Genomic DNA, 23,370 nt, shown 5'->3' with positions numbered 1-23,370 from the left:
GACCACTCAATTATAATAATAAATATGCGAAATTGACCACAGAATTGAGTACAGACAGTTACAAGCCGCGCGCCATTTAGTAAAGAAAAATGGCTTCTGTCGTAGGTTGCCACTGACAATTATGCATGTGCTCTAAGTTTATGATCTATGACTTCACTAAAACCACATGAGCTTTTTAGTTGTAGAAATGAGAAACAAATCCAAAGTTGTAGGTCCCAAGCTGAACTAATTTGTGGTCACGACCAATTCAATACCCGAACTTTTTTGTGCATCATTTTTCAAATAAGCAAACTCCTCACTTCAATTCAAATATTTTGTAAAAATGACATTTTACACCAGCAATCAATATTATTTTATTTTGAACAGTCGATTTAAGCTAGTGGGCCGTATGTCATATGCTTTACTTTACGCACTAGTCCATAGTTTTCAGCTTGGAAAAGATTAATAAACTATAATCATAATAATGTATAATTACAAATTTATTATTACCTATTTAAGCTTTATGGTGCCCAACTTAAAATTGTAAAAAGATACTTTTCCAATGCATTATCTGACCCTGTTTTTGTGTTGTAATGAAAAGCCTGAGTCACGGAGAAACTTAGATATGATGTACATAACAGCATGATTGATGATGAATGAGAAACATTGTAACTTAAGTACAAAGTAGGCGTTGCCATGTAGCTCTCAATTAAATTGAGTCGAGTTAGCAAGACTGTACATGTACTAGATCATAATTGGATAATTTTAATGAGTTACTACAATTAAAATAATCAGTTAAATTAATAATATCAGGAATTTTAAAGCATCGGCGCGCAGCGGCAGCATCACTGATTTAATCAGAGCGCCGCGCGCTAGCCAAAATTCAACATCTTCAATACAGCCGATCTTGAAATCGAGCGCTCGTCCCTTCTTTAAGGGAAATGTCCCAACCAAATTATTCGTTTCCAGATGTGCTTCCACGCCGTCTAAACACATTATCCTACTTGTCGATGTTTTGTTATGAATCTGGATTTGAGAATTATGTTCCACGACGTGCTGCTCCAGATGGCTGTAATATTGATGACCCAAAGACACTGAATAACTTGATACGAGTCAGCAAGTTCTATGAACCGAATCCGAAATATCTGGAGCTTATCCAGAAGAACAATTTTACGATAGAGATGAGAAAGCAACTTACGGAGTGGATGTTTGAGGTGTGTAGCTTCAAGTTGAATGTTCGTCCTTTTTCTTGTTTATTACTATCGGTACTTGATAGAAATAAACAAGAAATTTGCGGTTTTTGGATGTCTCTTTGACTCAGAGTTGCTTTGTTTCGTCGAACTACTATTGTTTAAGATTAAATGTTCATTTGAAAATTTATATTTTCAAATCAATCGAGAATACGCCCCAGTTCCTCTTTGTGTACGGATTTCACTTGGGTAGGGAAAATTCCTAGTTACCATGCGTTTGATTTCTGTGAGAGTTACAGTAACAATATGTTGAATAAGATCGAACCATAAATGTGGACACAATTACGTCATCATCTCAGTTAGGACAGTAAGCGGTCTCCTTTCACCATGTTGCTATGACGTCAGTTCACTACATATCAGACATGCCTCATCATATTTCATATTAGAACATTGTCTCCCGTCGTTCAATAGAATAAAGGTCTATTTGAGCGTTCCCGTCGTAATTATATTGTACATGGGTGGCAATGTTCCGGACTCCTTATGCGTTCTAATGCTCAATGAGAGTGGAATGCTTTTAGTATGCAGTTATACATTCGTGGGATTGCGATCATATTTATCGGCTGGGAATCATGGAATGAGAATATTTGTATATAATTTCAAGAGAAAATACATACAACATGTCCGTGACGTGATACCTGGGCCTGCGTGGGCTGTTGGTTTGATAAGGTTCACACAATCTTATCAAGCCTGACATGCCCTTATTTCTTACTGAAATTACGAAGTAATAAGATTTGTGGTGAGGTTTGGGCTGACTCGACTTTATGTTGGTATGTAAATGTTACACATGTTCAGGGGGCCGGCAAGCTGCCTAATCTATAAAAACATCTTTACTTATCTTAAAATTGGTTGCTAGCTAATGAGTTTACCGGTATACCACTGTCTTCTGATAACTCAAACAGAAATATTGTGTTTAACAGTAGGTACGCAGAGAAAGCTGTCCTGCAAAATTGTTCGCTATAAAGTTAAAAGTCATTCCACTTTCATGAGTATATACAAGTATCGTAACCTTGAGTTGTTGACTTATTTTAAAAGTTGTCACTGTAACATTTCGCAATTGTGGTTTCTCCATGCACTGGTTCATATGCGTTAAATGTCAAACCTTTCTGCGTCATCCTGTCATTGAACGATTAAATGTATCCAGAAAATTTACGGGATTCCATAGAACCTACATATTTGACCTAATGTAAACCATAAAAATCCATGATCTTATGATGGGATTGTTTATTATGTTGCCTTAATGCGAATTCATAATCTAGCAAAATTATGATAACGGTCATATTTCAAACAATAACTTTCACTCCACAACAAATTATCATAATATATTAACCCTGGCTCAGCGAGCTTTGTCGCATCATCGAAATCATTGAATATAATTTGCATTAATGTAATTATCTAGTTATTAACCCCTTATCAATACATTTCAGATCTCTGACGTATGCGAGGAAGGAGTATTACCTCATGCAGTTAACTTATTAGACAGATATCTCTCTAAAGCCACCGTATGTTGATACACTGCCACCTATTCAGCCCCTAAATTCTTCCAAATATTTGACATATGGTCGTTGATGTACTTTATACCGCATGATATAATGCAGTCTAAACGAGTTGATCTCCCAATTTTCCTGCCAAATTTCGTGGCCCTGAGGTTTATACCACCCAGGTTGTGTCACCCCGGGACGATTTGCAAGTTATCGGAGCTGTGTGCCTGTTCCTGGCCAGCAAACTCCGAGAGAACCAACCCCTACCTGTGGATAGATTATGTGAGAGTGGAAGTTTTAGCTACACCAGCAAGCAAGTCAGGGTTAGTTAACAGTTTCAATATTTTAAACATTATTCAACACCTATAGTTTCAACCATTTCTCAACTCTGTAACTTTTTAATAACGTATCGTTAAAAATACCGTTGCGCCGTGCTCGTTACAACCAAGTTTTAAGAGGACGCTAATTCACCACAAGATTCCGCTTACTCAAGCACATAGCATATTAGGCTGACCCAGTGGGTCCGTTGGGAGTACTGTGACAAATTGGTCTGTCACAAGCACCGCCCCACAGACTTTCCCTGAACGTCTGCTAGAGAAATGTAAACATGCTGCATCTTTCATTCTAATATGACATTTTATGTACGTATGGGAGTTTGAATAAAATAAAATTCCGTTGAAGCACTGCATTTTTGAAAAATGCAGAAAGATCACAGTATATCTTAATCCTTTGTTCAGCAGACAAAATATTAAAATCGTTTTGGTCCATAGTATTTAGTATTTTGAAAATTTGGATGTAATGATACATGATAATAAGCTTTCTATTAACTCCTTTCTATCGAATTTGATAGAATTGCAAACAATAAGTACAGTGTGTTTCAAGATAATTAAAGCAAATCTCGCGGAACACACTAAAAACGTGTTTCCAGTCTACACCGCCAATTAACTGAAGTCTTAGTAATGTTCATGTCTAGTTTATCGTCCTTGGCAGACTTTTAGTCTTTCATAACGCCACCCACTATTATATTGAACTTATACACTTTCTTTTCTATAGAAGTCAGCAAATTTGAAAGTTTTTCAGCAGAAAAATTACAAGCCAAAATCTGATTCAAATTTTGTGATAAATCTGAATCAAATTTATCACAAAATTTCCTGGGCTCCATCATTTAACCTAACACCTAAGTGAAGAGATGAGTAAGGGAAATATTGTACAAGTATACTTACAGTATCTGTAAGTAGAACAGCATGAATATTCACAGACTGAATCAGGATATCTGGTTAACAGATGGTCCTAGACACACCAAACTAACACTTGGCCAAAAGCACACCAAAATAATCAATAATATAAACACGTCACTCATCAACAATAGACAAGACTATAGAACCGCAGTCCACCTAATCACGGGCCACTGTGGCTTAAACAAACACCTTCACACCATCCGCAAATCTAGTACCAGTGCTTGTCCTATGTGCGGTGACGGAGAGGAAACTGTCTCACACTTTCTTGGACAGTGCCCAGCTATTGCCCAACTAAGAGGTCAATACTTTCGGGACTACTACCTCTCGGTCAACGACATATTCGACAACCATCACATTACCACAATCGTCAACTTCACAAACCGCACCAAACGCTTAATAGTACCAGAAGAACTGGATCAGACTGGCGTAACTTAGCGCATTAACACATCACATTTGCAGCCTTGCCTAACTGATCTATAAACTCATCTGGTACCAAAGCGCGGTATTCCCATTCAGATCATTACCACCACCGTCCTCCACAATTCACACTGTTGTCTCCAATAAACCCCCCCTCATCCCAGAGGTAGGCAAAGCATCTTAATGCTATCCTCTAGTGGGCTTTCTATGCCCAGCCTCTCTTAAAAAAAAAAAAAATAAAAAAAAAAAAAAAAAAGCATGAATATTCAATCATGAAGGAAACATTTTATGTATGAATCTCAGTAACGCCTATAATTTGAACGTTTGGCCGTTAAATGCTTCCCTTGTTTAAACGGTTTTAAACCCCAATATTGCACACACTGCTTACAGACTCAAATTATTCATTAGGTGAATAAGAGGCGAATCTATCACAATTTAGATTCTTCTCATTAATACTTGTCGGATTGGGACCTCACCCCTAGCAGATTGCTTACCAACTGTTTAAGTTGAAAATAGCTTCAGAAATACCTCATCACGTCCAATCTAATCCTTTATGAAGGCTCATTACGACTATAGACTATAGAGGCTCATAACGACTAACTGATCGCTCTATTATCACCACAGAAATGTATTTGTACGTCATGCAAATTGCAAAACTATGGTAATACGTCAGCCCTCTTTTTAATTCAGACTACTCGATCTCGTCCCTAATTTAATACAGAATTTGTGCCTGTAACAAATGAAAGCTGCATTTTTTGTCTAAAATGAATCTTATTTGTAGCTGACGCTCCAAGAAAAATTGGAGCGTTTTCGAATTTTAAAACGACTGAAATATAGTGGAGTTGATATTTCTACATGAATGTTAATGTCAAAGTCTGGCTGAGTCATTCAATTGGAATAATTGATTCACAACCCTTTTATTGAGGTCACGCGGACCCAAATCTACATACACGGAACTTACAGTTCTGGCTGTGGTATTTGGTATCACATGGTATTTGGTATCACATGGTACATAGTTCATACATTCTCGGATATAAATAACCTTGGACAGGTGTCCTCGAGGAAAAATGGAAATGTATTGTTTGGCATAAAACCACATTAAACGTTGCAATGTACGATATTATATACGGAATCACACACAACTTCTTATTCGTTAAAAAGTACTCGAATACGGGTACCAATCTGGGGCTGAATCTAGAAGTAGAGGTTTCCGATTCCTTAGCATTTCCTCAGGCCACTAATCAAGCGACAAGAATGATTTTCTAGGTCTATTTGGAATTTCCAAACATTCCGGTTGCATATTTGCAGTTTTGGAACTTTTTAGAGCCACTGAGAAGGTGTATAAGATATGTGGGGTAATCCTCATTGGGAGCTTGAACTGTGATCTGTGATCAGTACCAAGTGGAGCCTCTGGATCAATGACTCACACCGAAGCATTTGCAGTATTCAGAAAATGTGAACTATTTACCTTCCAATACTTCTCACTTAGAAGCGTCCTAGAAGCGATTTTTGAGCAACTTTTGCGATGTCACTGGGCAAAGGAAATGCGGGCGTATTTGAAGCTTTAATCAGAACCCGCAGCCAATAATACCACCCTGGACAATGTACATTTGTTGTGCAATGTGTACAATTAACATGGTGTCGTGGTGTGTACGGGGTGGCTAGACTACATCCTGGCTGGTGGGATGTGGGGCTCGTCTCCTCCGAATATTGGTACCAACTTAGCTGCTATTTCAAATTCTCGTTGCACTAAATTTCACATCTTTACCGAACTTCTCATAGGTTCAAATATCACATACTTCACATTTCATCTGTCTTTACATTTCATCTGTCTTTACATCTCGCTCCAAAGAGTTAGAAGTTATTTAGTACCATCGCTCCCTCAAAGGTTTCCTTATCAAGTTCATACAAACGGTTATATTTTTGATCATACACTCGTATATCCGGGGGACCCTGCTTCAAATATTTAAACTCTCAAGTCTCAAGCACTTCCTGGCTCTGGTTACGAGCTTGCTCCGCTGCTTCAACATGTGTGGTGGAACTGGAGACAGAGAATTCCCTGAGCTAGAGACCCGTTATGTCGTTTGGTCTCCGTGGGAGTTTTCCTTTGTGGATGTTTCCGGGGTCCAGGCTGGTTTTGTGCCTGGTACTTGAGAAATTATTAGAATAATTAGTATGTACCCATTTTATGCGGTGGTTATGGTTCTCAGAGGTGGATGCCAATTGGCTGCGATGGATCGTGATTAATATGAGATTGTGTGATTTGTGACTCCACACCCGGCCCCGGTTTAAAATTCTTTCGACAACAAAATGCAGAAGCAGATTGAAATGTTAGAACTTCAGGTCTTCAGAGCTTGATTTTTGCTTCATATACATGATATATATGAAAGCTGGTATGTTGATTTGTCAGATATGTATTACTGTGTACACGAGGCTGTTAGCTACACGATCTCCAGGTCAACAGAAAGGTCAGTGTTTTGGCTAGTGAACTGTTAAAGAAGTCAAAGGGTGTAACGGCTGAGTTTTGGTGTGAGGAATAATACCGACCGATTAAATTTGTTCCGCTCATGATTCAATTTAATTCTTTGATTCTTTGTCCGTCCACAAATTAGTCCAAATTAGGGTAAAAATTCGTTAGATTCGGCGTTATTAAAGCCGCAATTCCATCTGAAATGACAAAGATCATTCAGGTTCAATCCTGTTTGTTGTTATGAGAATGAGTTATGAGTTATAAGAACGGGGTGTAAGAGCGGGCTATAAGAACGGTCACGCGTTCCTAATAAATGATCCTTAATAAAAGACCTCCTCGTTTGTTTGACTAAATAAATTTTCCTCGGTTGGGAGCAGGCTAACTTTTACCATGGTCACCATAGTTTTAAATATTTTTGGGACCCGATCAATTGTGTTCAGGCAATTAAGAGAATCGCTGACGTTCCTGAAATACTCCGGTTACTAAGGAAACACAAGGTCGGAGTGACGCAACATGTTTTGAGGAATGCAGATCGCCAATACTCCTACATGAGCATTGAGCAGGTTAAGCAGCAGTATTATCGTTAACATATTGAAACACAGCTCTTATCACTGAGCCCTTGTTATCGACTGTAAACAATGATCGCTAGATATATGATAGAGGAACATCAAAGTATCACGCGAGTTGCGATGAAAAGGACATTCTCACTGATGGGAGGGGTTGATATAATATACTCCCTTGCCAACCACCGGGTATTGTTTTTGGGATCACAATAATCGTACCTGTTCTTAGGCTAAATTACCGGCCAAATGAATTTAATGCATTCCCGTCGGCGAATTAACGAGGTATAGCCATCCTGGTACTGTTTTTTCTGAGCTGTAGTAGCTAAAGAACGGGCCTTTCTTTTGCTTTTGAATTCTTACCTCCAAAAAAATGAAGTGGACGTGAATCACTAGTTTCATCGGATTTACGTACTCAAGTTCGACACGCACTATAGTTCGACAACTTAAGTGATCCACCGGCTATTGCCGGGTCATTATTATAAGATCACTGGGTTCAATGGCAGATAAACCCAGTGAGTATTGGGTACGGTTACTAGTTGATTGTGATAATACATAAAATGTGTGGTATGTGGTAGATATTTTATAGCGTACTCTACAAGTATATAAAACGGAGTACGAGGTCAATTGAATGTTCATAGATATGGATTATAGAGATTACATTCACACATAGTTCAAGTTGAACAGCATGAGACAAGTGGAAAACAAACAAACGAATAGATTTCAAGCTCGTAAAGGATCGTTGCTTAAGATCGGAGATTTAAAACTCTAGTTCGACAGTCGTAGTTCTCTCTAGTACGTGTCGAACTTGAGTCCAGGTAGCGCACTTTAGTTCGACAGAGTCGAACCTTTGGGTTTGATGAACTACAGTGCGTGTCGAACTTGATTACGTGTACCGAAACAATTAGGATGTGCTCTTGTAAATTACCCCTATAAGTTCACCACTATTCAGGACGTTTTTACAGTATTTTAAGAAATTTGAAGAAATAGCTGAGCCTGAGAGAATGACCTTTGAGGATCGGGTCAGGTGAACTTACAAAATTCAAAAATAGCATCGGTTGAGTGTGTGAAGCATTTTTCACTCCCTACTTACCATGGTTTTGTAATCTACTAATTGAGCGCCCAAATTCCTGGTACAGAATCGAAAGTTGTTCCTCTGCCCTCTAAAAGTATTAGTAAACTTACTTCAAAATATATTTCTTAGGATATATGCTTATTTAGGGAGTTCACATGATGATCTTATTATAATTTCTCCTGAAAGAATATTTCAAGAATCAAGATGTTTACATTTAGTAGCATCCTGCAATATGCATTACATTTACAGTGTCTTCCATCTAATGATAACTGTAAAGTTCCCCAACGTTTATAATTATGCTCCATAAAAAAGTCATAGTTACGAAGGAAGATTAGATCAGTATCCAATGCCCTTCACAGAGATCAGTAGTCAGTGAACAATGTGACGTAATCTCGATCACAGGTTTGGTAGGTCCGGTACGTTGTTTCCCTTCCCTGCCAGGAGTCCTACAATAGAAGTGGCAATGTGACCTAACCCTCCAAAATAACAACTTGTGAAATCTGTAATCCTCTCCGGGGTCTAAACTTTTCCGTCTCAGGATCTAAGGATGACGTTACCTCCTCTATTTAGGCTACCATTCACAGAGCGTACGTGCACGTTAGACTACGGTTTACGAGGGCTATATTTAGTAATTACCCCAGGGTTCCTGGTAAGTTCCATGTAGGTGATTATTTGGTGTTCAGTGAGAGGATTGATCCGGTGCCAAGTGTGAAAATATCCTCGGCGAGCTGAAGTGCTGAGTGAGTTGGCTAGCAGCCCATCTACACGTGCTCAACACAACCTCAGGGCCCGGACAATCCTCATTAAAACCAAAGTGTTAAATGTAGCTCGGCGACCTGTTGAGCTCCAGGTCAGCCAATCCTCGGAGATCAGGCCATCCTGACCACCAATCCGGGCTCGGGAAGTGGGCCATACAATACAGTGACAAGTTGTATCGCTGTTTTCACAGCGCATTATGCCCAAGCCTGTCATCATTGCAGGTAATTTATCCGATGGGACAGCCCAATGAGATCAAGTTGATTGGTCACGTGGATGGGGAGGACCAATGATTTCCGGCTGTGGGGCTGTTAGCAGCATGAAGTTGCTAAAATGTGATCAATAGCTGATAACGGAGATACATTCTGTCTTATCTGTTGTACATTTATGTGGACAAGGATCGGAGTGGGTTTCTGAATATGTGATGAAACTTGGGAACTAATTTGACATAGTTTGTTATCACACTGAGAAGGTCTCACTAGTATTGACTATTCTGACGCCACAACATTTTGTATCATAAAAAACACACGGTGTAGGTTTTATAACCTTCACTTTTTCTCATTACTCCAGAAGACCTTATCTCAAATACTTAATTACATTTATTAACTATGTAACTAAATGATATGCTGCTCCTGAAGGGGGACCTCAATAGTCAATATTCGTGATCCTCAATCCTTTGTGCGAGGGTGGACTGCTAAGGTTGGTGACACCATCTTACCATACCTAAACCTCATTTTATACACATCTACAACTAGTTATTACATCAGTCTTGACAGTGAAGGCTCAGCAGTGTACTTAAGTCACCTCAGTTCTCCTATAACTAAAAAGTCAGCTCCTACATCGCGACCACCAACCACTCATCTTTAACTCCTGAAGCCAACCAATGAGGTTTTAAAACCACTGATCACGTGACATGGATGGTAATTGCTCTTGGCGTGATTCAGGGACCCTTAGGGGCTGTTGCTTATTCTCCGAGCACGCTCAATGACCCTTAGGATAACGTGAAGTGGGTTCATTGTGCTGGTAACTTGAATTAATTTAACAACCACCACATTTCCTACAACAATCTGTATTAATGGAACTCCTACTTACTCCATCTTCACTGGGTCTCTATTAATGTGCCTGCAGTGGTATATAGGTTGATCCACTTTCTCAGAGGACATAAACCGAAAATATCAACCATCCATGGTAAAATCAACCATGCAGGTCGCCAGACCCCATGTTAGGAAGCCTGCTCCAAGACGGTGATCAATTTAAAAGGTGAACAAGCAAGCAAGTTGGTACCAACACTACCTCCCCACCTCTACACGTCATAATAACTTTGCGGAGGGACAGTCTGGTCTCATTAGAAGAGCAGCATGGTGGCTGGGTGTAATGCTCCAGGGGCTCAGTTAAGGACCTGTGCTTTCCAGCCGTCACCAAGCTGACTCCGACCCTTCTTAGCTCCATCAACAGTTTGGTAGAACTTTCAGGGGAGACCTGGTATTTATTTTGATGATGACAGTTGATGAGATAGTATATATCTGTCCTGACAGTCAATCGATTGTTATTAAGGTAATGAAAGACGTGTTTGTTTTAAGCGTTTATTTGACTGCCAGTGTACATGCGAAAAGCTCTGCTTTTATTGGTAAAAACAAGCTTACACGGTCCCAAACGGTCATGATAGATGGTTATAATCACCCTAATGAAATATCAATTTTGATTAAAATAGTCTAGGAAATATGATCAATGCGTGTCGACATGGTTGATCTTGCCCAGGTCCACGATCCTCTAAGTTCAGATCTTCAGATCTACAGATGTCTTCAAAGTTCGCGATTTAAAGTCAGAGAGCTCAAGTCTGCCCTTGAGTCTGAACTTGAGTCGTTAAATTTGTAAACATTCTAAACGACTGTAGATTACATGTCCTTTTACATCACCACTCATCAGATGATCGCTTCAAACAATTTGAGTGTGGGTAGTCCCTTTGTTTGAAGCGTATTAAGGCTTCAATCTGTGTTGCTTTACCAATTTCACTTTTCTGTGAGGAAATGTTATTATTGTCATGGGAAAGTTGAGCATTGTAAAAGTAGTCTGTGCTAGGAAGGTGAGCACCGAACCTTGTCCTACTTTAGTGTTCTGAAGAACCGCACTATTCCTCTCCAATCTAGCTGGCGTGTGAGCGGTGCGGATCAAGGTTCTGGTACACTGCTTCATCTACAATTCTAGTTGGTAACGGTACGATGGTCAGGGTACTTCACACTGTGCCGAGGTCCCTGTGTTAGGTTTAGTCTGCCTTCTGGTTACCTCTGCTACAAATTAGACCAACGTTGTAAATCCCTATTTTGGGAACCAACCGGTAGTTTAATAATTGTGAGGAATATATTATCGGAGAAAGGGTTGTCCCCAACCAGTTTATGTCTTGACAAGGGTATAGTTACCATGACGACAGGCATATCCAGGTATTTAGTACCGAGTTCCTTCTTGAATAATTCAGCAGGACATCCCATCCAACAGAGAAATTGTAGCTACGTGACAAATCTGAGCCTGCTGATTGGTCACCTGAGCACGGAGGTGTGATATCATTGGTCGGCAGACTGGGCTCCCATAAGGCGTTTAATGGAACTACTTATTCCCGATATATTCAGGTAGCTGCCTCCGTCGAGGAACCCTGAGGACAGATTCATGTGACACAAAATCAGGGGAGTTTTGTGTTTTGTCGTGCTCTATACCTGTCCACATGGGTCGGCCGAGAATGAATGCTGGGCATAGTTACATGTCTAATGCTCGTTCTCGTTTTAACATTAGATTACTGTCGATTAACGGTCTTTAGACCCTCTCAACTGGGTCGAATTCAAAGTGATAATTAAGTTTTTAGGTAGGGCCGCTAATGAAGGAGTTTGCACGTGCCCTCAACATCATTCTCAATGTCATCATCTTCCAATTTCAAATAGGCTCAATATGGCCGTTTGTTTGGGGTCGACCTGAAAATATGTTGATGTAACGAGAAGTGAGGGTGATAGAGATTGCACGTGCAGAGAGGGCGACTAAGCTCCTGGTGGAGTGGTCCATTTCATCATCTCATGGGACCCCCGACAAGTGGTTTAATTGAAACCCAACTCTAGCTCCGCGCAACAATTAGCCGACTACTGTTCAACCCCAAAACCATGACCTTGAAATTCGGCAGGTTTACTTTAGGAGTTTTCTAGATTTTCTGGAGATCGAGGTAGAATCAATGTAATGTGTCTTTATAGATGAATGAATGTACTCAACGTATTGAATTTATTACGAACCTTACTGTAATCAAAGTCTCCCACATTCTTGAATTTATTGTCTAAGGTATTCTTGGAAATTGTTTGCGTGCCTTATCGTATTCGCAACCGAAATGTAAGAAAAAATAAACTTCATTACGTTATCAATAATATAACATATCCGTGCCGTCTAGCTAGGGTCCTTTAATTTTAGTCCATCATCTATTTAACGTTGCTAGACTTGAGAGGAAGTTTTTTGCTCTTCAACGTAACGAGCATACATTTTTTGGAGTTTTCTAAAACATATAGTATAATACCGAGGCTCTATGTGAATATTCTTGAACAATGGGAACATTCTATAATATTAAGAACGTCAATGGGTTGAATATAAACATTCAATCTTTCCGAATTCCTTGAACCGCTTGCATTACATCGAAGCATTCGAGTCATTGACCAAACTGGCATCAATGTTAGCAATTGTTTACGTGTGTGTAGTATGTACCCTCGGCTTAGCGGTAGTGAAACTGAACAAGAATTGACGGCGTCAAGATTGCTAGCTTTATCCGCTCTTCAACCCAGAATACAGGCTAGTATAATACAGATAAGATGTGGTAATGTTCAAGTAGGTACGTGAGTGCATTGGTGTTTCCTTCAGACTTTCTGATCGGGTACATTGACACAACTCCACTCCCCTCATGTAATGCCATTAAAGAGTTGGGTTTCAACTTTTATATCATAATCCATTTACTCCTAAGCTGCGTTGGAATTGCCCATGAGAAGCCCCCGGCCGCAAGTGCAGTTTGTCAGGGTGACGATATCCATTATCCAATCACTGCACGGAACTGGTGCAGCCAGCCAATAGCAGGCTTCCAAATAACGAAACCCCAGTTGGGTAGATGTCGCAGTGTCATAATTCGGCAGTAACTGGGGGGAAATAGTGCATGCTATTGCCAGTTACCACAAAACTGTCTGGATCAAACAATTTGTATCTAGATACGATCACTTTTGTATCGGTTAGCGTGTGACTTGTAAATGGATCCAGATTGGTATATCAGTTCAACATTCCTCCCAACAGTCTTCTGTCAACCAACTTACAGATACTCAAAATAAATCCACATGCCTTCCCCTTACTGTTATCACTATTTCACAAAACTAAATCAGAATCACCTTCAGAGTTGGGAGCTGCGAATACTGAACATGTTGAATTGGGACACGAGCGCGGTGCTACCTCACGACCTGTTAGACCACTTCCTCCACAGACTCCCGATACCAGATCAAGTTAAGAGCCGAGTAACTTACCACGCCAGAACCCTCATAAACATGTGCTGTACAGGTACTACTTCTTTATAATTCTGCGATTGAGATTAACAACTCAGTTTAAACTATTCAGTTAAATCAGACTTAGTATCTAAATATTTAACTTATGTTCTGCCGCCGCACTAGAGAGGGATCTGATTATGTAAAATATTCAAACTGCGAGTCATGAAGTGGCTGAGTTTCGATGGATTAGGTGTCTGTGTCATCTTAGCCCGGACCATGTCGGACAGTAATCTGCGTTTAAAGTAGGCAAATCTCGCTTAAACCAAGGATCATTGACCGCACTACAGACGAGATTTACTCGCCCTGCAGTGACGGTACAGATTCTATGTGATGAATTGGCCAATGATCAGGGACTTAGTCCAGCAATTTCAACCTCTCATTTGATGGTCGGTTAGACATGATTTTAACAAGGAAAGCAACCTCTCTCTGTCACACACTAACTAAATAGCTCCCCGCCGCTTGAGAGAGCTCCGAAAATTGTCCGTTATCTGGTAAATTGTTCTGACCCACCGTTCAAGTGGGTCACATGTGAACATTTTAACGGTTACCATCGCCGTCACTATGAATTGCCCACTTATTACTCTTTATTGGGAGACACAGCGCATGCAGGCCGTTACAGCCACCAAATCAGTCTGGCAACGGTTCAAGCTGAAGCTACATTAAAACTGTATTAGGGGTTGATTGAGTTGTTAATAGCTTATCAGATTGCTAATAGCTTATCAGATTGCCTCATTATGACAGAGAGTCAGCTGTCTTAGATTGGCAGTAGCCACTGATAACTATTAAGATGACTTGTCACATCAGATGAAATGTCTGGCCATTGCCAGAGCCACTATCACTAATGTAAATCCTCATGAAGAGCTCTATTTCCGTCAAACCAATCTTAATTCCTCATGGAGGCCTTTTCTGCTAGTTCCATTTTACAGATCATGGTTTAAATTAGCAACAGCTAGCTTATACCATGTTATATCCTTTTCTTCTAATATTACACATACAATGATATAACTGCTCGGATAAGGATAATTAAAAAATGGTCAGTTTATTAGCTACTGCCTTCTTAATAATCGAGCCTTCAAAATTGAGCTTTTAACGAAACAACAAAGGATGGAGGACATTCTTCTGGAGATAATTTGTTTAAATACAAAACTTTCTATGTTGTCATTCTGCAAATTGCAAGTTTTCAAAACGTAACTGCTTCTGCAGAGCCACGTTGTGGCTCCTGCTGCCCTACAATTATTTTTAAGGTCCTCTGCGAGCCGTACCAGTAGCACTGACAAAAGATTCACAACTTGTCTTTAGTCTTTCTTTTAGACCGTGCACTTGATTAATATTTCCGGTGCCACATGAGCTTTCGGTGGTCACGGATTTCCATAACAATACATACACTCTGTTTAATAGATTTGTCGAGGTGGAATTGGTTAAACCTACTGCAGTATGATATGTGGATAAGTTGAATATGTCATTGAACCACTACAGTCGTCAGACTAAGAAGGATTGTCTTGGTAATGAGGTGCGGTCCACCGCGGATCATAATTCCTGTTATCTATAATTACTGACCCAGAATCTAACAATAGCTATTCCACCAAATTGTAGGCCGTGAAAATAACTTTGCAGAGGACCATGCACGTGGATGTTTTGAGGGCTGACATTGTTCAGATCGTTGTTCTTGGATGCAAGTGATCCTATCTTTAATCGGGGAGTTGGGGGGTTTAATTTGAATGCCCCCCTTTGTGTAGGAACTAAGTAGAAAGGCTGCATCACTTTATGGCTCGGTTCTCCATTCTTCCTCTCAATTGAGAGGAAGGTATCGGCCCTGTACCGGGTAGTACTAGTCTATTCTTGTCAACAAAATGGAAGTTTTGTCACTCTTCATTGTAAACAAAGCTAGGTTATCAATTGTATTAACAAAGAAAAACGATCATGGATTTATCACTGTCTGGCCTAGGCCTCGATTGGAATTCACAGGGTCCCATCTGTATGGTACCCTAATTTAAGGTATTTGTACGAGATGAAGTGACTCTGATGATGCCGCAGTAAAGAATCTAAATGTTGTAGGTTTCATCTACCTTACTCATTTGAGTTGAAGTTAATCCAGTTAGCGTTCTGAATTGCTGCTACAGGGCAATTAATAGCCACGTGAAACTAACGTGTCCCAGTTTAATGAGAGGGATAACCCAATAACTACCTCAGCTCGTTTCAATGTTGTTAATGATCTCGCAGATCTTGAGACTTTACAAGAACCACCGCTCTCGGTACTGTACATACATTCAGACGTAGCATGTGTGTATTCCAGGATGCATTGTCACCATGAAAATAACTTTGCGTGTCCAGAAAGCCGGATGCCCCACCCGACCCTGGAACTCAATATTTATTGTAATTACTGGTCTCTCCGTCCATATTGTTCAGGGCTTTGTCCGCATAATATGCAAGTTCTCATAATGATCCTGTCACGAACGAAATAACAGTTTTATTTCAAATAAAGATAGAATAAAATAAAAAACCGTTAAATTATAAGAAGTAGGACAAGTCACGGATGTGGTTTGATTGGCATTTTTCCATACGATTTGTCGGATTTGAGTTGGATTTGGTCCCAAAGTTCCACGACTGACAAGTTTGTACTTATCATGCTCTTCTGATTTCTCAAATTTGCTAATCAACCCTCGTCCCTCATGATACTGATATAATACGGTAATTTGGTTACGAAAACCAGCCCTCCTATCATCATGGATACTAATTCCTTAACTTAACTGATTCCTTGTCACTTATTATGTAATAGACTAATGGCCATTAGATTAGTCTATCAAATAAATAATGAACCATGGTATCAACTATCAATCGAGAATCAATAAATGAATTACGATTGATTGAATAACGTGCATGCGCCAGGACTCTTCTCAAATTTTGAAACTTTCATTGTTAATTTGGCCTAGTTGGATTATCTCGGAACAAAACAACAATAAATGTGCATCTGCGGGACCTCCAGGCTGAAACTTTTTGCGCTCTCCAATCTTCATGCATCAAATGTGCTCAATCATGCTCTAAGTGCTATTGAAACAAATTTTGCACTAGCTGATCAGTGCTAAATAAACACAATATTTAGCACAATATCGACTTTAATTAAATTGAGTCCCCGTTTCTTTTCGAGCTGAAAGCGGACCTTTTAGCGCAAGATAAGTATATTATTTGGGTATGCTGAAGGCACAAGACTGTAATATGAGCGCAATAAGAAGGCGAGTTTTTCCTGTGTCGGACTGAAATTCTGCTACAAATTTTAGTATGACATATTTTTAACCCAACTGAGTTATTACTTCTACAATTTTTCAGTAATTTGCTGTTTAAAACAATTTCGATCGGTAAAATCAGGCAAAATACGATCTGATCGATAAAAGCAAATTTTTATTCTTACATAGCTACGAGTGATGCTAGCATCTATTTATAATTTTCTGTAGAGACGGGTGAAAATATTTTCACTAATAACACATTGTCATTAACCTTCCCCATGAATCTTATTACAAAGAAGGACAGTAATCACCTGAATCTTATTACGAAGAAAGACAATAATCACATGAATCTCGAAACCTTCCGAACAACTTCTTGATTGTATCAATATGTTTGCAGAAGAATCCTTGTGAGAACGATCAAAGTCTGTTACACCCGAATTTTTTGACACGTGTGTCTTGAGCAAGACACTCCGAATAAACTTTACATGTATGAAAATGTGTCAACTATTTCCCCCTATGTAATGTATATTGTATTACCACCAAACAAGTGTCATTGCTTCAACCCAATATTTCCACGAATCTGATGCATTTCAAAATACAAAGATTTCCTGACAGGAATGATTCCGAAATCGGAGTATTATTATGGGAATTCTGATATGTCTATACTTAATTCGGCTATTCCCTAATATCAATAGAAAAAGGCTTCAACTCAATTTGGCGGAAAATCTGTAGTGCTAGTAAAAGTTTCTGCAAACGCGACCTACAGGAACTCAGTTTGTCGCCGTACGTGACGATTAAATGGCGAAAATCTGACCATAACGTGACCTTTAAATATTTTGATCAGCAACATTCTGCTCAAAATACCTCTACAAACTGGAACTGTTTATAAAAGTTTAACCATTTCAGAGTATATGTTTCTGCCGCACTCCAGTACGATGATGGCTACTGGATGTCTCTACGATGCCATATTCGCCCTGGGTTCCAAGTACATGGAACTGCGACGGACTCTCCCTGAACTGATGAGCCACTTCGTTGATATCAACAAGGTTAGTTTAGAAATCCTTTATTTTATTATTTATTTATTTATTTTATTTAGCGTGTTTTACCTTACTTTATTCTGTTGATAAACTTTCTTCAGTATATTCAGACGGACGCTTCTGCAATCTGAGTTTTTCACGTTTATGTGGAACTCGGTATCTTTCTTTTTTGTTATTGATTTGAAATGTCGGCATTAGAGGACTACGTCAACAATTTGTGAGAGCATATACCTCATACGAATCACGGCAAATAAATGGCTATAAATGCTTCAGATTCTTGTCATAACTTATTAATACAATGCAAACTATTTGTATTTCCATAGAGTAAATAGTTTGGAGAATCCTTGTGGGAACTACCTAGGCGCAAAATGAATTCCATGCTTCTATGTCGAGATAATACTTTCACATTTTGTATATAATGAGACTCAGCGTCAGTTTATTCAGCACATTATTATTATGTGTGTTACAATGTAGATCTCTCATTCCTTATTCTTAGACCTTATCCAAATATATCTTTACACAGATTCAGTGTCATATTCTCATATTCTAACCTCATTCTAACTAGTCAATCATTAGCTTAATCCTTGTTAGTTTTAATTAACAATGTCTTGTTAATTCACAGCAAAGCTGGCTGCTAGAAGCTCGAAATTGCTGTAGAATTACATTAAAATCTTGTGATTAAGAGTTATAGTGTGAGAAGGGAAGAAACCTAGAAAATAGCAATGACGGAGTTGGTTCCGGCATTGCTATTGGGTTGGGTCATTATTGCTTGTAAAGCCGCTAGATATGATCTACATTGATACATTGTTGAAACTTGAACTTGATAGTTGATACTCGTCCCCAACCTAATTAATGAGTCGATAGCAGCAGTATACATGGTATAGCACTGCAGTATAGCAGCAGTATAGCACTGCTAACATTAACAATACACTATCTATATGGGTCACCCCGTAAAGCGTGAAAGTTGCGGGAAAGTAAAGGATAGTGGGTGATGAAAGCTACGTTTGGAGTTTCACCATGCAGTTACTATGTAGGATAGAACATAGTGTCACGAAAGGGAGATAGAGGGCTGGGCCCCGGTATTAAGTGATAGAGTGTATGTGGGGAGGAGAGTGATGATAGTGGGTTGATAGTGGGCTCCTTTTCACATGCCAATCATCAGATATTGTGTCCTTTGTACCACGGAGATCCCCTCGAGGTGCGTTTTGTCGTCTAACCTCCTCAACTAGCCCCTCCTTACGATAATTAAGCCAGGAAATCATCCAATTGCACCCAATTATCTGAAAATTACTCCTGCAATTAGAGCCAATGTGGGTTCAAGGTGCTGGGTGTGAAGCTGTCAAGGTGTCATGGTCTCCAGTTTCACAGTGACACGTTGGTAAAGTTTTCAGAGAAATTACAGCAGAGAAACCCAATCCAGAGTATAAATTGAGTTGCTAATTAGCAGGATACGGCTCCACAGCTGGGAGCCAGCTTCTTGTGTGCCTGAAATAAATAAACCGTGTGCAAGAGAGTTTGGACTAATAATGAAAATATATTGCAAATCTAAGTCTGAGTAGTCTACAAATGGCCCACTGTCTTATTATTTGAAGTTTGGAGCTATTCTGGGAACCTAGATCCCCATACGAGTTTGTAGATCCAGAGCAGAGTAATTCTAATCAATAAATTGGGTCTTGAGGTGAGGCCCTCCGTCATTCCCCAGAAAGACCGTACCTTTTTATCTAGAACATTCCCGGTTTCTTGACAGACAGTACTTTTGCTTTCCTTTCCAAAGAAGCCTGAGGCTAAGTATTAAGCGAAAGTATTATAAGAAACCAAGTTTCATTATAATGGTGATGATATTTGAAAGTGTATTGTGGTGCAGGAAACAGTGGAGGCCCTCCTCCCTGGGGTGTCTTGAAACATGACTGTTAAACAAGGGGCCGGTGAGGTGTGTGTGTGTGTGGGGGGATTGGGAGCCAATCAGCTAATACCAAACACCGGGGGTTAACTTTACAGTTTACACGTCACTTTAGGGGTTTACGTAACTCCACCACAACACACCATATTCCGGGTGTAGTGAGAGAATGTGGAGTGTCCACTTTGTTCAGGCCCGGACTTGTTGACAAGGAGTTGCCATTTTGGCACCTTACCACCACATGCTCCCTCTGGTACCCTAACCATCCCACCAGTAACACCACCTGCATCATCCTCCGACCACCATATCGTCTCTAGGAACCAGACTCTTTGCTGGTTCGAGTCATTTTTAACACTCTCGCGTGATCCCTACTTAAAATATTTTCTGATCTTATTATTCGTGTGCGGAGTGTACGGCTTCACAATCTGGGGTGCGGTCGTGCTTTCACCATACTTTCATAGAGCATGCCATAAGAGAAGACTCCGAGATATGTATCCTCAAAGGGGCTAATTTGAGAAAATCCGCGTGTCTCGGAAAAGATTACACACGCTTCCCGGATGAGTGAAGTAAGCAGTCGGGTGAAAGCGCTGGTTGATACGTACACTTCTGGTCGCGAGGCCAGTGCAGTTTGCTCTGGAAGCAGACACTCAGACGTTGGTGATATGCTGATAATCCATAACGATGGGAGCTTAGATAATATGTGTCATGAATAATTTATAGATATTGTCTAACTAATCCGGGTCCGCGTGTGTGCTCGCTTTTTCGCGTTGGAGTTTAAAAACAAAATCTTTGTTTCAGGACGAGTTAGCGGTGATACACAGTAAGGTACGAACTCTGATAGCAGCTAACCGGACGGACCTGCCACATGTGGATGTCGAACCCCTCCAGTCAAGAGAGAAGTCTCCCGGACCAATGCACACCCCCAAAGATCTCCTGGAGATGGAAGGGTGCTAACTGCTCTCTTGCGGACTATTGTCACAGAAAACACGTTTCAAAATGACAAGAAACGAGGTGTCAGATCGGGGTATATTTGATAAATTTAAAAAGTTTTTTAAGCTTTCCCCTTTGTTACAGAAGGATATTTATAGATCGATTTATACTGTGTGTGACTCTCTATCTTTCTGAATAATATGAAATAATAATTGATTGAGTTGTGAAAGAGAGACGATTCAACTTCAAGCCGTGTGAAAGGAATTTGACCAATGTTGTCCCACCATCTACGTAGATCACGTACCTAAAAGAGAAACCGGACTTATATACTGTTTTCCCTGTTTTTGTTGTATGATTTGAGGATATTCTCTGTTCTTGACCGAGTTTTAGCTGTTAGTGCACCGTTTACCCACAGTCAGACTACACAATATAATCCCCTAGATAGCGGTTAACCTAATAATTTCCCGTCGGGATGTTTTTAAGTTTTTTTAATTTTTAAAGTTCTTATAAGTTATGAAGAGTGTTAAGTGTTAGGTGCAACCCGTGTGTGAAAACTGTGTTCGTATTTTGGTGGCAGTGTTAAGATGATCGCTACTCATTTGGCCCAAATAACTGCGAACTTATGAACTTGGTGATAGACAAACAATTAGCCTAGTAACTTATTGAGATTATGGAAAGGGTTTTTTTTAAATGGGACACAAACTTGAGTTTCCAATGTGCTATAAAAAAGATGTTATCTGTTTCAAAATGTTGAATTCCTGGAAGGACATAGTTATTGTATCGTAGACTATTAAAGGTGGACACGAAGTATTTTCTAAACGTGATACATAATACCTACATCAACCAAAATTAATGTTAACTAGAAATGTATTATTATTTGATGAGTCAAGAGCAGAATTTCTGAATAGCTTAATGGTTTGTTATTTGTTATTTAAGCCGTAAAGATACAAAATTGAAATGTTGCCAATTGTTGACTGACAGCTTCTTTTCTAGGATATCAAAATAACAAAAACTAATAACACAATTTAAACGAAATTGGCAACATTTTACAAAAATATTTGTCTGCATGGGTCGAATCATGTGATCAACTGTAGATTTCTTGGCCGGGGAATACCGATTCACTTTTTGAATAGACCTATTTGGATATGAATCTACATTTTCATGAGAATAAACTAGAATTGGAAATTTGTACCTCAAATTTTCTGCTATCTTGCCCTATTCTGAATACATCGATGTTTTTAATGCTACCAAAGGTTTTGATATATCTAGAGTTTTGATTTTTAATTTATGATATAATGTGCCTTACTTTTATAGTAACGACCCACCATTAAATTATTCCACCTTTTCTCCCATTCCGCACATTCCTAATCGTAGGCACAACACCTAGAGTTTTTCAACTTGTATTGTAATTTGTGGTAGCATTTGTCATACAGAATTTTTTAAACAATTTACTATATATAACTGGCAAAGTTTTCAAGTTTCTATTATATTTAATAAGTATCGTACGAAATACAGTTTTGAATCAATCCAAGTTTCGGAGCAAAGTTTACACGGTGATAACTGTTATGATGTTAAGAGTTTACGATTCCTGAAAGGTAAGTTTTGAAAACTGTGTTAATTTGTTCAATTCTACTTGTATATATCAAAAGTTGTAAAAGTACAAAATGGATAATGTCTACTTAGAATACTGCAGTTGAATGCTGCAGTTACTTTAGAAAATTATGTAATAACCTACTGCTACTTTCATCATAAAGAAGATTGGGCCTATCAACTGAAAATAGTGACCATATAATGTTGTCAAAAAGTATCAGTTCTTTTCAACGATGCCGTAAATTTGGAGCTCCAATATTTTATAAAACTCTTAAGTCGAAATTTTACACTTTAATTGAGAAGTAGGCATTATCCCCGTTTCGAAGTCACAAACTGCTTTATTCTCTAATATTTGGATTGTTCAAATCACGTGTTTTACTTATTCTGCCATAGATTCTCCGTAATCTTTAGATCATTTGCTTCAATGAGCACTCTACTCGGTCCACGACAAAGACCACTAAGGTCCACCGAAACACGTGGAACAGTTAAGTTGTCAATTTTGGGAATTCGAGACTTGGGATCCGATCAATTGTTCCCAATTAGACATTAGTCGCCGAATTACCAGAATTGACAGTGAGGTGGGATTGAGACTGCATGATATGCTCATGATGTACTGACAGCGGTACTTATGAGGGATAAACAGTGAAAGTCTGTCCCCACTCCATTCACCATTCTCCCATTGTCAGTCCCTACAATATGCTTTATTGCTATGAGTTGGACTTTCTGTACCAAACTGTACCAAGGTACAATATTTGGTACCAAGGCATTTATCTCGAGATCGGGTTGATAAATTTTCTTTAAAATTTCCAAATAGTAAAATAACAATAATAGGAACAATCTGTACGAGTTTGGGCGAATTTCTATGTGCCAATTTTGAGATATTACTTCAAACACAAGAAAATATAACCACAAAAGTTTCAAGAAA

General features: G+C 39.2%; 1 protein-coding gene across 1 annotated transcript; it reads left to right on the top strand.

Moving 5' to 3' along the window:
* The first annotated feature begins 900 nt into the window (after positions 1-900).
* LOC134813875 (G1/S-specific cyclin-D3-like) lies at positions 901-22,808 on the top strand. The gene is made up of 6 exons (XM_063821771.1): positions 901-1,193; positions 2,654-2,728; positions 2,890-3,030; positions 13,624-13,783; positions 17,898-18,037; positions 20,724-22,808. Exons 1-6 carry the CDS (start codon positions 921-923, stop codon positions 20,877-20,879), a joined length of 945 nt encoding a protein of 314 aa, XP_063677841.1. The 5' UTR covers positions 901-920; the 3' UTR covers positions 20,880-22,808.
* Positions 22,809-23,370: the final 562 nt, after the last annotated feature.

Source organism: Bolinopsis microptera, chromosome 1 (assembly GCF_026151205.1).
Source record: "Bolinopsis microptera isolate Bmic1 chromosome 1, MBARI_Bmic_1.0, whole genome shotgun sequence".
In the NCBI taxonomy this organism is placed as follows: Eukaryota; Metazoa; Ctenophora; class Tentaculata; order Lobata; family Bolinopsidae; genus Bolinopsis; species Bolinopsis microptera.
This window is presented reverse-complemented; position numbering and strand designations above follow the sequence as displayed.

What these genes read in the sequence shown, in the direction of transcription:
- LOC134813875 (XM_063821771.1), top strand. Translation starts at nt 921, where the DNA reads ATGTCCCAACCAAATTATTCGTTTCCAGATGTGCTTCCACGCCGTCTA. An exon ending in ACACCAGCAAGCAAGTCAGG is followed by an intron (nt 3,031 to 13,623) that starts GTTAGTTAACAG and finishes AATCACCTTCAG; the next exon opens with AGTTGGGAGCTGCGAATACT. An exon ending in CATAAACATGTGCTGTACAG is followed by an intron (nt 13,784 to 17,897) that starts GTACTACTTCTT and finishes TAACCATTTCAG; the next exon opens with AGTATATGTTTCTGCCGCAC.